The 16,308-nt window shown below is 46.4% G+C and overlaps 2 protein-coding genes across 4 annotated transcripts in view; one reads left to right on the top strand and one right to left on the bottom strand.

The window, feature by feature from the left end:
- The first annotated feature begins 883 nt into the window (after window positions 1-883).
- The window catches only part of LONRF3 (LON peptidase N-terminal domain and ring finger 3), a 55,074-nt gene continuing 39,649 nt past the window's right edge, over window positions 884-16,308 (top strand). Inside the window, exon 1 of one of the 2 annotated variants that reach the window (XM_089684920.1) lies at window positions 884-1,629. In XM_089684920.1, coding sequence (XP_089541046.1) covers window positions 1,017-1,629 — 613 coding nt within the window. In that variant the 5' untranslated portion in view covers window positions 884-1,016. The remainder of the gene's footprint in view (window positions 1,630-16,308) is intronic. The other variant, XM_089684921.1, reaches the window with a different exon arrangement.
- Window positions 10,158-16,285, bottom strand: LOC149456483 (uncharacterized). Of its 2 annotated transcripts, none has more exons than XR_016313869.1 (2): window positions 10,338-16,285; window positions 10,158-10,245 (listed from the first exon to the last, which is right to left on the bottom strand). XR_016313869.1 is itself a non-coding variant. In XM_089684919.1 (2 exons), exon 2 carries the CDS (start codon window positions 15,664-15,666, stop codon window positions 10,564-10,566), a length of 5,103 nt encoding a protein of 1,700 aa, XP_089541045.1. In that variant the 5' UTR covers window positions 15,667-16,006; window positions 16,099-16,285; the 3' UTR covers window positions 10,158-10,563. The 2 variants fall into 2 exon arrangements, 1 of the variants encoding a protein (XP_089541045.1); XM_089684919.1 differs by having other exon boundaries at window positions 10,158-16,006; window positions 16,099-16,285.

Raw genomic sequence — 16,308 nt, 5'->3', positions numbered from 1 at the left:
AGTAAAGCGACATGTTTCCAGGGTGGGTGTGGATGAGGTAACGTGCTTGGCTGCTGCAGGGGAGTAAAGCGACATGTTACCAGGGTGGGTGTGGGTGATGTGGTGGGCTCGGCTGCTGCAGGGGAGTAAAGCGACATCATGTTTCCAGGGTGGGTGTAGGTGAGGTGGCGTGCTTGGCTGCTGCAGGGGAGTAAAGCCACGTTTCCAGGGTGGGTGTGGGTGAGGTGGTGGGGTCGGCTGCTGCAGGGGAGTAAAGCGACATCATGTTTCCAGGGTGGGTGTAGGTGAGGTGGCGTGCTCGGCTGCTGCAGGACAATAAAGCGACATGTTTCCAGGGTGGGTGTGGGTGAGGTAACGTGCTTGGCTGCTGCAGGGGAGTAAAGCGACATGTTACCAGGGTGGGTGTGGGTGAGGTGGTGGGGTCGGCTGCTGCAGGGGAGTAAAGCGACATGTTACCAGGGTGGGTGTGGGTGAGGTGGTGGGGTCGGCTGCTGCAGGGGAGTAAAGCGACATCATGTTTCCAGGGTGGGTGTGGGTGAGGTGGCGTGCTCGGCTGCTGCGGGGCAGTAAAGCGACATGTTTTCAGGGTGGGTGCGGGGGAGGTGGTGGGCTCGGCTGCTGCAGGGCAGTAAAGCGACATGTTTTCAGGGTGGATGTAGGTGAGGTGGTGGGGTCGGCTGCTGCAGGGGAGTAAAGCTCTGACCCCCTGGGATGTGAGGACTGGGCCCCCTCCACAGTTGATGAAGTTCCCTGTATGAGGCGCCCTCCACAGGCAGCTCCGGGTGACATTCCTCTCACAGACAATGACACAGACCTGCAACCTTGTTACAAAACCCAGGGAGGTTTTGTAACAATTTGAAGGAGGCCGGCCAATGGGAAGCGGCGGCGCGGGTCACATGACGGCGCTTTATATAACACTTGTCTGGAAGGCTCTGGTTCTCCGTATTGCAGGAATGGATCAGCTGAGGGACCCCGGGGGAAGGTGAGAGGAGCCGCTCCGGGCACAGGCAGCCAGCATGGACACCCATGAGGCAGACGGCAGCCTGATGCTGGAGTTTGCCGCTCAGGCTTTCCAGGCGAAAAACTTCCAGTTGGCATGTGAGATCTACGAGCGGCAGCTGCAGGGACAGCCGGCCGGGGCGGAGGACTGGGGGCTGCTGCTGAGGCGGGCACAGTGCCTGGCATGTTCGGGGAAGCTGCACGATGCCTTCGGCTTGTACCAGGAGGCGGCCGCCCAGGACGAGCTGTGTGCGGAGCAGCTGGAGACTTTGGTGTCGTGCCTGGCAGAGCAGATCCGGAGCAGAGAGCCGCCCTCCGCGGACGGGGCCGGCTGGGGGGTCCTGACCTGTACGGAGTGCCGGGGCTTGGTGTCCGAGCCGGTGACCGTGCAGTGCGGGCACACCTTCTGCAGGCAGTGCCTGGGGCGGCCAGAGTGCCCAGTGTGCCGGGCCCTCCTGCAGGGGGGCGCTCTCCATCACCACAGGGTCAACGTGGTGCTCAGCAATGTCATCAGCAAGTGGTTCCCCTGGGAGGTCCAGGCTGGCAGGCTCACCCAGGAGGGCAGTGCCCTGATCAAGGACAGCCGGCTGGAGGAGGCACTGGACAAGTATCATCAGGCCATCAAACTAGGTATGGAGCCCTATGGGAGGGTGTCCCCCTGATCCCCACCCCCCTCTGTATTCTCACTCCTTGTCTGTTATGGGACCGGGGCTGACTGCAGGCATAGGAACAGGTCATCATCTCCACCATGTCACCGGACACATTTCTGCCTCTGATTTCAAAGAATGTTACTGCGGAAATCCGGGAAAGCCAGCAATTCTCTCATTGAGTGGTATTGCACCCACAATCGGGTGGGCAGGAGGGGCGGCTGCCCTGGGCACAATGATTTACTGTAGGGATGGGGGCCCATTCCCTCTGTTACAAGGCTGACGGGAGTAGTTACAGCGCCATCATTACTCCTGTCAGCCAGGGCTCAGAGTGGAAGGAGAGAGCAGGGAGGCAGTGGGGTGCTGCACCCACAATCGGGTGGGCGAAAGGGGTGGCTGCCCTGGGAGCAATGGTTTACTGTAGGGATGAGGGCACCTTCCCTCTGTTACAAGGCTGACAAGAGTAGTGACCGCATTATCACTACTCCTGTCAGCCCAGCGCTGGGAGAGGAGAGAGCTGGGAGGCAGTGGGGGATGCACCCACAATCAGGGCCGGGGGGCCAGGACACCGGGTGGGTGGGAGGGGTGGCTGCACTGGGTGCAGTGGTTTACTGTAGGGATGAAGGCACCTTCCATCTGTTACAAAGCTGACAAGAGTAGTGACAGCGCCATCACTACTGCTGTCAGCCCAGCACTGGGAGTGGCAAGGAGAGAGCTGACCGAGTGAGTACTGGGCGTAGGATCCCCTAAGTTTACACATCACGAGGGGGGGGGGTGGTGTTGTAAAAGCAGAACACTACATTCTATGCCATAAGGTAAACAAAAAAACCTGCATGCAGCTCCCCTAAATACTCACCCGAGCCTGATCCCAATCCTTTGATGTGCACAAGAGCCAAGTCTCTGTTGGCTCTCTCGCTTCTCATTGGCTGGAATACAGCAGCAGGAGCCATTGTCTCCCGCTTCTGTCTATCAGAACCAATGATGAGGGAGGAGGCAGGGCGGAGCTGTGCTCTCTGTGTCTTTTGGACACATCTTTGCCACCTATCTTAGGGGGCCCACCACTAAACATGGAGATTCTTCCCATTGACCACCAATGTAAGTAGCATTCTTCCCACTGACCACTAAGGTATAGGGCATTCCCTCACTGACTACCAATGTTAGGGTGCGTTCTTCCCATTAACCACCAGTGTTAGGGGTCATTCTTCCCACTGACCACAAGTGTTAGGGGCCATTCTTCCCACTGACCACAAGTGTTAGGGGCCATTCTTCCCACTGACCACAAGTGTTAGGGGCCATTCTTCCCACTGACCACAAGTGTTAGGGGCCATTCTTCCCACTGACCACAAGTGTTAGGGGCCATTCTTCCCACTGACCACAAGTGTTAGGGGCCATTCTTCCCACTGACCACAAGTGTTAGGGGCCATTCTTCCCACTGACCACAAGTGTTAGGGGCCATTCTTCCCACTGACCACAAGTGTTAGGGGCCATTCTTCTCACTGACCACCCTTGTAAGGAGTATTCTTCCAACTGACCACCAAGGTATAGGGCATTCTGTCCACTGACTGCCAATGTTAGGGGTCTTCTTCCAACTGATCACCAAGGTTAGGGGGCATTCCTCTCACTGACCACCAATGTAAGGAGCATTCTTCCTATTGACTACCATGGTATAGGGCATTCTATCCAGTGACTACCAATGTTTTGGGTTTTCTTCCTACTGACCACCAAGGTTAGGGGGCATTCTCTTTCATTTACCACCAATGTTAGGGGGCATTGATCCCACTGACCAACAAGGTTAGGGGGCATTGATCCCACTGGCCGCCGAGGTTCAGGGGCATTGATCCCACTGGCCGCCGAGGTTCAGGGGCATTGATCCCACTGGCCGCCGAGGTTCAGGGGCATTGATCCCACTGGCCGCCGAGGTTCAGGGGCATTGATCCCACTGGCCGCCGAGGTTCAGGGGCATTGATCCCACTGGCCGCCGAGGTTCAGGGGCATTGATCCCACTGGCCGCCGAGGTTCAGGGGCATTGATCCCACTGGCCGCCGAGGTTCAGGGGCATTGATCCCACTGGCCGCCGAGGTTCAGGGGCATTGATCCCACTGGCCGCCGAGGTTCAGGGGCATTCTGCCCACTGAACCCAAATGTTAGGGGCATTCTTCCCATTGATATAAGAAGACCTACTTCCACTGGTCACCATTGTAAGGAGGCATTCTTCCCACTAATCATGAATGTAAGGGGTCTTTCTTTCCACTGAGCCTTGATGATTTAGTTTTAGCTGGTGTGCTCAGAGATCAGATCACCATTTCTCAGGTTCCTCTGGGGGGTAAATAGGTTGAGAAAAGGCTTGTCTAGAGAAAGGTCAGGACTTTGTGGTTAACCTCCCTGGCGGTATGATTATTTCAGATTTTTGGTGCTGAAAGCGGTACCATTTTTTTGCATGGAAATATGTATTTTTTTTATTGTAGGCTGTAATTTTTAGGAAAAACTCACTGAAATCTGTCCGAACAAGAGTCTAGTAAACATCCCGGGTAGGATAAAATTTGAAACACAAAATCATAAATTATAATTTAATAAATAATCATAAAAATAATATAAAAATAATAAAAAATTTAATTCAATAATATAATCAAACCAAAAACACTGAAATGTGAAATAGAGCGCCAAGTTCGCACATTGCTGAGCTCAGTCGCAAAATCGTTTTCAGTTTCTGATGACGAATTTCCCCCACGAATCATTATCGCTCAATTCTGTAAGTGGTTCTGATTTACTATCGCTGTTCTCTAGCTGATCTAAACCGCTTTTGACCTAAAGGGACACTTTTTGGACGCCATGGACATTTCTCAGTTTCCAGGCAGAAAGAACAGACAAAATGCAGGCAGGGCACAGGACAAAGCACTCGGGACAAAATGTATGTGAAATAGGTTGAAACAGCAATGTTTTACTGTGTAAAATGAAAAAAAAAAAAAAATGACATTTTTTAAAATTTTTAAATTTCCCGCCGCCGGCGGCGGCGGCGCCCGTACGTCCCGACATCACAGGGACAGGACACAGAAGCCGGATGCCGGCATCGGCCGGAGGAGATGGCCGGGGACGCTGCAGGGGACACATCGTGGGAGCGCAGGGTAAGGTAAGTGAAGAACACATGCCGGAGCAGCGCCGCATGGTATTCCCGAGTGTAGCTCGGGGTTACCGCTTTTGGTACTGAAATGTTACCCCGAGCTACACTCGGGAATACCGCCAAGGAGGTTAACAATGCTTCTTGTAAATGCAGTGGGACTATGTAAGCATCTGTGAAGAAGCAGTTGATGAGAACAAGACGTAAAGGATTATAGTATTAGCTGAGATGGCCATGGCATTGTGTTCTTTGTGTCCTGTTATTAGTGAAATCTGCTATCAGTTGTAGAAGAATTGGTTATTGGTGATACATCCCGCAGAGAGGGATCAGCTGATGTAGTGATTCCAGCTACATGAGACAGGAAAATTATATTATTCATTCTTTAAGGAATTTACTAGAAACCCTTTCTCTAGTAGAATTGGGGATGTGCTGGGATCTTTGAAAGGTTTTCATGTCTGTGTCCCTTTTTGGAGAGATTTTTCTCGCTTTCTGTCATGGTAAGAGTTGGTCACTGGCACCGGAAGTGAAGGGAAATTGACCCAGTGGAAATAAAGACAGCCATAATTAATTTTTAGGGCCCTTTCACACTGATGTGTTTGCTGCACGTTTACCATTCTGAAAGCACAAGAAAAACAAAAATATTTCCCTTTGAATCCTATGAAACGCCTTGCCCTAGAGCGGTGCATTTTGAAAAGTCCTGCATGTTGCATCTTTGGCACCTTGTTTAAAAATGCTCCTCCATTGAAATCAATAGAAAATGCTTCAAAAATGCCCCTCCCAATAAAATCAAAATAAAATGCATTAAAAAGCCACTGTGGTTGTATTTTTGGACTGCTATTGTAGTCGCATATCCATGTTTCACAGGTGCTTGCTCAGTCAGGCAATCAGAAAATGCACCAAAATGCGATATGCATTTTTACAACGTTCCTCAATAGGCCAGTGTGACAGCAACCCTAACCCTACTCCACTCTATCCCAAACAAAGTAAAACGTGAATGGAATTTAATTTTAGCCTAGTATATATCTGTCAGTCTTTTAATTTAATTAAATCAGAAGTGTGGAACAGAAGGAATCCACAGCTAAGTCTACCCAAAGCTGATGACTGTTGAATGGGAGCAGTGGAGGTGATGCATATAAAGGCAGCTTACTTCCAGGAACTGGACCCTTTCTGAGGAACTCCTGGGTGCCCTTTCATTTGCTGGGACTATTCTTTCAGCCATCACTGAAGCCAAACCCTGGCCCCTGAAGTATTCCTAAAAATGAGTTTTCATTGCGGGAAACCTGACTACATAATTAAAGTGGTTACGCCTCAAATCCAGTCTCTAATTGTTACTGGGGGGTGAATCAACATCAGCCTTTCAGACTCAGCCCTGGAAGCATCTGATGTACATAAGTAGCCAGCGAGTATTCTAATATGCTTGTGTCCACCAATTGTCAGTTTTGGGTGACCATACTCTGTAAAGGTAGGTCCAACCAAAACTGGGTGGATGGAGGCCAACAGGTTCAACCTATTGATTCCTAATAACTGAGTGGTGAGATCTGTCTTCACTAATACAGCTCGACCCCTGGCCATTAGTTCTGAGGAATGAGGAGAAGGTGTCACAGGAGGATAATGACACCATTGGTGAAGGTAAGCTGCAGGTACAGCAGGGAGGTGGTGGTAGAATACCCCTATCTTCTCACTGACAGTCAGTGCATCATCCTTTTTTTGGGGGGGGCATTTACATATCTGTCACTGCAGGCTAGATCGTATACATTACTATTCTATACAGCTACAGGAAAAGGATGTAATAACTATTTAACCAACAAAAAGGGTTGTATTAACTATTTAACCAACAAAAAGGAGAAGATTGTTGGTCTAGAGACCATAGTTTGCAGCCTCCGGGGCCTTCTGTTCTAATTGTAGTAAGTTTACTAATGTCAATTTCGTACAAATATCACAAAAGAACAAATAAATAAATAAACCACCCTATGTCACCTATTAAAAAGACAACGTTGCCTTACACATGTATCTATGTGGCCTGAATGTCAGCCACGCAGGCTCCAAGCTATAGTCTCACAGTAATGGAGGGTGGTCCATTTATTTATTTGGTCTTTTGTGATATTTGTATTGAATTGACATTAATAAACATTGTTAGAATTTTATATATATTTTGGATCTCCGTTCTAACAGAAAACCCCAGAAGTTCCTAACTATGGTCTCTAGACCAGCAATTTTCTCCTTTTTAATGGTTAAATAGTATATATGCTTTCATTGACCAGGAGCCCCACTAATTTACACCATATGGGGGGCATCTGTTTTGGATTATTATCTTTCATACCCTATCACTAATATACCTTATTTTTTAAGTTTCATTTTTGATAAAGGACATATTGAGAATTATATCTGCTTAGAATGTTGGTCGATATTTGTATTTTCTATTGTTTTCTTAAACAGTGTTTATTATTTTTGTTATTTTGCTGTCTGATAACAATATTATATAGAAATATTATACATACACAATATTACATCCTAGAATGACAATATAATAGAATTGGAAGTGTGACCTGTTCTTTCTAGACATTTTGTTTGCCACCTAGGGCTTTGAACATTTTGACTTAAAGGATTTCACCTTTTAATACCAGGGTATTATATTCGCTAGACACAGACATTTTCCCAGTCTATTAATACAGCACCACATGCTCTTCACAAGAAGCCTGACCGGTTTGCTCCTTGGGAAGTGTAGCTATGTAGAGAAATTGGGTCAGGAGAGCAGAGTTGCATAACTATGAAGAATATACCGTCTGCCAGTCTCCTGCCCCCGCCTCCCCGCCAATGCTTGTATAATCAGTGAGGTAACAAAGAACTGGGTCAAACACTGTCAACCTTTTCAACAATGACTGCAATTTAAAACAGATACGTGGAATATTTTATACGCTCTGTATTATAGAAACCACATTTGGTTGCTCTTGTATAGCTGGAAGAAAAACGTGTGTGACAGTTCTACCAAGGCAGGCTGTGACTACACAGACCAGTATATCTGAACAAACACTGGGAGGACCTGTGCTATGTGAATGTATGAGAGAATTGAAACTTGTCTGATAAGATGATACTTGAAAACTGGGCAGACATAAACAGGAAGACAGGAAAAGGTGGTGGGATTGGTGGCCAGGCACATCATTCTGATGTTTGTGCTTACTTTCTAACTTGTACTGCAAGTAAAAATCGTTTGCTTTTGACTTGTTGCTCAGCACAATGCTGGAAGTTTGCTTCTACAATTTTGTCAGCAAAATGATTGTTGGATTCTATAGGTACAATGTATGTGTACATCTAGAACCGCTATGGTTATACAGTATACTTTTTCTAGAACATCTAGGTTTTAATACTCTACTTCTAGAACATATTGCTATTTACACTACTCTAGAACATCTACCATTATACTGTATACTCCTAGAACATCTAGCACTGTACTGTATGCTTTACTTCTAGAACATATTGCTATATACTCTAATCTAGAACATCTATCGTTATACTCTATACTCCTAAAACATCTATCACTGTACTGTATACTTCTACTTTGAGAACATCTATAGTTATACTGTATACTCTACCTCTAGAACATCTGTCTTTCCAGTCTACCTCTAGAACAGCTATTGTTCCAGTCTACCTCTAGAACAGCTATCACTGTACTGTATACTTCTACTTTGAGAACATCTATAGTTATACTGTATACTCTACCTCTAGAACATCTGTCGTTCCAGTCTACCTCTAGAACAGCTATTGTTCCAGTCTACCTCTAGAACAGCTATCACTGTACTGTATACTTCTACTTCAAGAACATCTATCATCGTTGTGCTCTACTTCTGGAACATAAAGAGACTAAAAGACGCCACACATCACCACCACAACATGTGTAGAGGAATGTGAATGGCCTCAGCCTTGAGCTCCCCTGAAGCCACACCCCTGATGCATTTTGCCCCACCCACCAGGGCTTAATCATAGAGATTAAGCTCTGGAGGGTGGGGTGCAATTTGGCATTTCTCACTCTTGCTTCCAGTTTTCATCCCCACCTCTACCCTCTGACTGGACAGTGAAATAAGAAGCAGCATACAGATTAGATCATCTGTCATTCTGCTATCTCCTCCTATCCGCATGTTAATTACTTTGAAACAGCTCCTTGTGCTGCTTCCTCCCCAAGTCTGGACTCTGTGTAGGGGATTGCAAGGCCTGATAAGTCAAATTCACTGCCTGCAATTAAAAATATATTTAGGCTACATGCACAATGAGGAGGAAGAGACCCAGGGGAGGTTATCTTGCACATCGCTGGACAGGTGGGGATCAGGTACGTTTTGGGGGGGGGGGGGGCTGCTGCAAACAGTACGTTTTTCACCTTCATGCATAGAATGAAGGTAAAAAAACTTGAGCCTTCACAACCAATTTAAGTCATTAATGCGTGAAAGTAAAAAACCTATGTGCAGCTCCCTCCTCCAGCCCCCCTTATATTTACATAAACGCCATTTTGATCCAGCGCTATGCACATGAGCAGTGGCTCACTCCTTTCTCATTGCGTCAGAGACAGTAGTGAGAACCATCGGCTGTTGTCAGTCACAGCCAGTGACAAGGAAGCAGGGGGCAGGGCCAAGCTACGTTCTGTGTGTCTATGGACACAGAGCCAGCTTGGGAGCGAGCCTGTGTGAGTGCTCCCACATAGCAAGTGGCTTACTATGGGGGCACTCGGCGGGGGGAACTCTACAAGAGGAAAATCAGGGCTGCTCTGTAAAAAAAAAAAAAAAAAATTGTACAGAGGTAAGTATGACATATGTTGTTACAAAATGGCTTTACAATTACTTGAACTGCATATGCACTACTTCTGTTTTATGATAGACAGTAATAACATTTCTAGGTGATCCCTGAAAATTCCCAAATTAACATGTCGCTTATGAATGTAGGGTTGCTTCTGTTCCATCTGTGGGAATCTAGATGCTATGGCAATTCATTTTGATTACATTAGTTAGTGTGAAGCATCTTTGTAAAGATCAGTTCAGTTTCTCTTTGTACATATTTCCACAAGAAGACCGACTGTATAACACAGCCATGCCAGCGATGATGGTATAATTGGAATGTATGGAAGTGTCACAACCAGTATAAATTATCTTGCTCTACTTTTCCTATTTGCATGAGTACTGCAGCATGGTTACATAAGGCAGTCATATGCTCCTCTGCTTCCATTCATGCTGGTCAATCTAACAACATATGGGAGTCATTTATCTTAAAAGAAGTCGTTTTTTGTTTTTTAAAAAAACCTTTTTAGGTATTTATGTAAATGTGACTGTCCTGCCTTCTCTGCAGTTATGAAAGGGTTACAGAGGATTACAGGCAGTATAACCTTTGATGTCCACACAGTAAAGAGTCGATGATTGATAACCGATGATCTTTTACTGATAACATGTGACATAATGAGAATGCGCGTGAATAAATGCGCGAATGTGAACAAATGCGGTAAAACTGAAATACAAACAGAATAAACAAACATAAGTACATATCTAACTTCCTAGCTATGTGCATAACATTCCACAGTACATAGGAAGGGTACTTACAGACTTTGGGGGTCTAATCAAGCCCATATATGAAGAGGGAACAGCATCCCACATGTACTTGCATTGTAGAATTTCTTCAGTCTGAAGAGATGAGGTCACTTCCTCCCAAGTTAGCAAACAGGAAGTCTCAGGCCTTAAGGGGACAGACACTGCTGAATGCTAAAGAATACCTTGTGTAATACAAGGCAGCACACTCCCCACCTGGCATAATAATGATATGCCACTATTAAACTCCTGGAAGGAGTAAAACGACTTCCGTGATGGGTCTAAGGTACACCTTAGGGGTGCCCTGTTTTACTACTCTGACCTCTACTTTCCTGACTCTGCTATCACTACTAGCATCAGTCCCCACAATGAGTCCAATTGGCCACTCGTTCCTGTGGGCCTGAGAGTCTTTTAGTAGAACAACATCTCCAACTTGTAAGTTGGGCTTGTCAGCTTGCCATTTGTTGCGTGGTTGCAGGGTCGTCAGGTACTCCTGTCTCCATCTCTTCCAGAAGATATCACATCTGATAATGGTGACATTGGCTCGCTCAAGATAGTCATTGTTACCCTGGTCAACACTGGCTGTTTTGCTGAAGGATCTGGCCAAGCAGATGAGTTTCCCTATGGCACGGATGAGTAACTTCCAGCTGGAAAACCTTTCGAAGCTACATGAGCCAATACCTTCTCTGGTGGTTAGAGTCTTGTAAACTGCAACTAGAGGTCTTACCTCTTTGTCTTGGTCTGGTTCTACAAGCTGAAAAGTTCCTTTCTGATCAGTCTCTTCAGTTTCTGGTCCAGTCAAGAAGGATGGACCTGTGAACCAGTTAGTCTGTTTGAGGACAGCAGCTGATACCAGTCTAGTCCCATGGTCAGCAGGGTTCTTGTCTGTACTGATGTGATGCCACTGTTCTGGACTTGTACACTTTCTGATACGTGTTACTCTGTTTGACACGTATGTGTAGAATCTTCTTGAAGCGTTGTGGATATAACCTAAAACAATCTTGCTGTCTGTGTAGAAGTTCACTGCATGGATCTCGATGTCCAGTTCCGCAATGAGTAAGTCTGCTATCTCCACAGCTAGGACAGCAGCACAAAGTTCTAAGCGTGGGACCGTGTGAGCAGGTCTTGGAGCCAGTTTGGACTTTCCCAAGATGAATCCTGCATGGCTTTGTCCCTGAGTGTCTATGACTCTAAGGTAGGCTACAGCTGCTATAGCCACGGTGGATGCATCTGAAAACACATGTATCTCTCTTCGTTTTGTAACAGACAAAGAAACAGAGACGTATGGTCTTTGGATGCTAAATCGCTCAAGCTCCAGCAAAGAGTCTTTCCACAACTTCCACTGCATTTCTTTCTTTTCAGGTAGAGGTGTGTCCCAATCACTTTGTTCTAGCTCAGTTGTAATCTCTCTCAAAAGAGCTTTGCCTTGCATGGTGATGGGTGCTACGAACCCCAAGGGATCGTAAAGACTGTTGACCGTAGACAAGACACCTCGCTTTGTGAAAGGCTTCTCTTCCCTGGATACTCGGAAGGTGAAGCTGTCAGTTTTCAAGTCCCAACTAAGCCCTAAGCTTCTTTGAAGGGGTGGTGAATCTGTACCTAGATCTAGGTCTTTAAGGTCTTTTGCACGGTCTTCTGCTGGGAATGCTTCCATTACTTTGCTGTTGTTGGAAGCCACTTTGTGCAGTCTTATGTTAGATTCTGCTAGCAAGTCTCTAGTGTTTTTTAAAATGTTAATGGCTTCTCCACTACTGGAGAAGGAAGCAAGTCCATCGTCTACATAAAAGTTTTTCATAACAAATTGTTTGGCTTCGGGGTTGTGCCTGTCACCTTGCTGCGCTGCTCGTCTCAAGCTGTAGATAGCGACAGCTGGTGAGGGACTGTTCCCAAACACATGTACTTTCATCCTATACTCTATGATACCTTTGTTGAGGTCGTTGTCTTCATACCATAGGAACCTCAGGTAGTCTCTGTGGTCTTCACGGACAAGGAAACAGTAGAACATCTGCTGTACATCTGCTGTTACTGCAACAAGTTCTCTTCGGAATCTGATAAGGACTCCAAGAAGTGTGTTGTTCAGGTCTGGTCCGCTGAGAAGTACATCATTAAGGGAAATACCTTCATGCTTTGCACTGGAATCAAATACTACACGTATCTGACCTGGTTTTTGAGGATGGTACACTCCGAATATTGGCAAGTACCAGCGTTCTTGTGTTTCATGCAGTGCTGGTGCTTTTTCAGCTTGATCTTTGTCAAAGATTTTCCGCATGAATTCTTGGAAGTGTTCTTTCATGTCTGGCTTTCTTTCAAGAGTGCGCTGCAATAGCGCAAGGCGTTTCTCTGCTTGCACTCTGTTGTTGGGAAGACGATGCCGTGGTGTACGGAATGGTAGTGGGGCTACCCAACTGCCTGCTTTGTCTTTGAAGACTTCTCTGTCCATGATCTCAAGGAAGAGGTTATCTTCAACAGATGGTGCTAGTTTGTCATCATCTTGAGTTCTCTCAAACACTTTGTGGCCTAGCTGATCTGAATCTTCAGCTGAGGCTGTATCTTCCAGGAACCTCTGGATGTTCTGGGGATGTGTTGGGTTAGATAGTTTCTCTTTAATCTGCATGCTGTTGTTACATGGGCAAAGACATGACGTGCGACCGTTCTGCAGCAGATTTGTTCTGTAGACATTCACCTTTGCGGGTTTGTGAAGTCCGTCAAGACATACATTTCCAACGATAACCCATCCAAGATCAAGACGTTGAGCAAATGGTGCATTGTGCGGCCCATTGTATTGTTCTCTGACCTTGTGCACTCTCAGTATGTCTCTTCCTAGTAGAAGGACGATTGCAGCATCTGGGTTGAGTGCTGGGATCTTGTCTGCTATTCGCATGAGATGAGGGTAGTGACGTGCCACTTCAGGTGTGGGAATCTCTGACCTGTCATCTGGTATCATGTCACATTCTATGAGGGTAGGAAGAGTCAGCTGCGTCTTTCCATCTAATGACTCGATGGTGTAGTTGTTTGCTCTTCTCCCTGATGTCTCTATAACTCCAGAACATGTCTTCAAGGTGTATGGAGTTGAACTTCCTTTGTCCCCGAAGAGGTCAAAGAACTCTGTCTTTGCTAGAGACCTGTTGCTTTGTTCGTCTAGGACTGTATACATCTTCACTGCCTTTTCTCTGAGACCGTTGGGATACACTTTGACTAAGCATATCTTGGAGCATGATCTAGAGAGTCCTGGTTCTGTACAGATCTCAGTGCACTTTGAAGTTATCGCTGGTGTTGCACTTTCTTTTTGCTCCCCACCATGATCTTCTTGAGTTGCTGGAACTTCTGATCTCCATGGTGGTGGTCCTGGGTGCAGTGCTGACAGATGTCTGTCATTGTTGCATTCTGTGCACCGTATTTCTCTCTTACAGTCTTTTGCAAGATGTTGCATTGAGGCGCAGCATCTGAAACAAATGTGATTGTCTTTAAGGTAAGCCTTGCGCTCCTCTAATGTCTTACTTCTGAAACTGCGACATTTTCTTAGTGGATGAGGCTTGTTGTGTATTGGGCACTGTTTGTCTGGATCCTCAACTTCCTTGCTTGTGTTGTCTTCCTGATTGGCTGCAGCCTCAGGCGGAACTTCTGTCTTCCGCACAGACACTGTTGCTCTGCGTTCTTTGTAGTGTACTGGCGGCTGCTTCTCTGTCCTTGGGGAGCTTGCAACTCTCTTGTTCAGGAAGGCGAAGCTTGGGTCATTGCGTGTCTTAGCTTGGTCTACAACGAATTCAGCGAGGAAGACAAATGGTGGAAATGCAACTCGATAGTCTTTCTTGTATCTGGATGCTTGAGAGACCCACCTTTCTTGCAGGTTGAAAGGGAGCTTCTCGATTATGGGCTCTACTCCACGTGCTGTGTCTAAGTATAAGAGACCTGGCAGAGTTCCACTAGTCTTTGCTGCTTCTATCTCTAGGAGTAGGTCTCCGAGCTCTCTCAGCTTCTGATTGTCTTTGTTTGTCATTTTCGGGCAAGTTTCAATTTTCTTTAAAAGTGCTTCTTCTATTACTTCAGGTGACCCATAGCAGTCTTCCATTCTCTGCCAGACCATCGCAAGTCCTGCTGTTGCATCATGGACATGCACTGACCTGATTCTTTTGGCCTGCTCTGAGGACTCTGGTCCTAGGTATTTGGCGAGTAGGTCGAGCTTCTCTCTGTCTGTCAGCTCTAAGTTTTGGGTGCTGCTTAGGAAGGATGACCTCCAGGCCCAGTAGTTTTCAGGACGATCGTCAAACTTCAAGAGACCAGTGCTCACCATCTCACGGCGCATCAGGTATTTCGACACGTCTGTAACCCTTGCTGTGTCAGGTGCGTTTGTTCTGGGTACAAATGCGGGACTACTGGCTGATAGTGACTGATGGGTTCGTTGAGGTATTTGACTAAGTCTATTTTGGTCAGATGGTTGCTCTCCTCTATTGTAGTCTAGATCTGGTTTTGCACAAGGAGAGGTTATATCGCCATCTACTTGGTTTTTTAGCGTGTTGGCGGTTTGGTATCTGAGCCCGTGATTGGTTGAATTATCACGTGGCGGTTCAGGTTCAGTCTTGTAGTGATGCGTAACATCAAAGCTGTCTGCTCCCAACTGGGTCCTTGATGGTTTCGGTGCGTCACTAGGCTGTTTATCAGGGTATAGGATTGCTTGTGATTGCACATACTCACGGGTGCGTTGGAATGTACTGAGAGGTGTTATCAGGGTTTCCAGTACATCGCTCTCTACAAACTGAATATCTGCAGCTCTCGCGAGAACTTCGGCTTCAGCTATGGCTGCTGCAGCTATTTTCTGTTGCTGAAGTATGTGTAAAGAGGCTTGCACTTCTGCCTTTCTCCTAAGCGTTTCTGCTTTTCTCCTAATCGTTTCTGCTTCTCTCCTTTTCATTTCAGCTTCCCCTTCGGCTTGTCTCTTTTTTAATTCAGCCTGACTCTTCTGCTGCTCTTCATCTAGGTAGCCTTGCTCTTTCATAAGCTCTGCTTCCTGTATGGCATAGGAGGCCATGGCGCATGCGGCCTCGGCCTTGGCTTGTGCCCTGGCGGCGATAGCGCTGACTGAAGACAAGTTTGTGACGCTAGAATGTCTGGAACTTGTATGCTTACTCCTGGCTGCCCCAGCACTGACTGATGATAGGTCTGTGACGTTTGAATGCCTGGAACTTGAACGCTTAGATCTGGCGGTTTCTGCTTTGGATGACGACAGATCCGATTTGTTATAAGTTCTCGGCGTGCTGCATTGTGACCTAGTTTCTAGCGTACTGTGCATATTTTCTTCCTGTTTGCACGAGATTTTAGAAAGGGTTAATTTAGTGATATCTTTCATGAAGCTGAGTTAGTTTCACTTTGCTATGCCTTAGACTGGCTGTGCTGTGGGGATTTCACACACACGTGCTGCTGTATTAACAGTTAAGAGTATCCTCTGTGTTGTGGGGCTTGCTGTAGATTTTTCACACAATGTGCTCTGAAGTAACTGTGTAAGTCTTTTTACTGTCCTGCCTTCTCTGCAGTTATGAAAGGGTTACAGAGGATTACAGGCAGTATAACCTTTGATGTCCACACAGTAAAGAGTCGATGATTGATAACCGATGATCTTTTACTGATAACATGTGACATAATGAGAATGCGCGTGAATAAATGCGCGAATGTGAACAAATGCGGTAAAACTGAAATACAAACAGAATAAACAAACATAAGTACATATCTAACTTCCTAGCTATGTGCATAACATTCCACAGTACATAGGAAGGGTACTTACAGACTTTGGGGGTCTAATCAAGCCCATATATGAAGAGGGAACAGCATCCCACATGTACTTGCATTGTAGAATTTCTTCAGTCTGAAGAGATGAGGTCACTTCCTCCCAAGTTAGCAAACAGGAAGTCTCAGGCCTTAAGGGGACAGACACTGCTGAATGCTAAAGAATACCTTGTGTAATACAAGGCAGCACAGTGACAATTAGATGTTT

The sequence above is a fragment of the Staurois parvus genome, unplaced genomic scaffold (assembly GCF_062004578.1).
Source record: "Staurois parvus isolate SC_StPar_1 unplaced genomic scaffold, SC_StPar_1.0 ptg000361l, whole genome shotgun sequence".
Lineage (NCBI taxonomy): Eukaryota > Metazoa > Chordata > Amphibia > Anura > Ranidae > Staurois > Staurois parvus.
The sequence above is the reverse complement of the archived record's forward strand: the minus strand, read 5'-3'. Positions and strand labels throughout refer to the sequence as shown.

Bases quoted from the DNA above. Each gene is read 5' to 3' on its own strand.
- LOC149456483 (XM_089684919.1), bottom strand. From the start codon at position 15,666: ATGAAAGATATCACTAAATTAACCCTTTCTAAAATCTCGTGCAAACAG.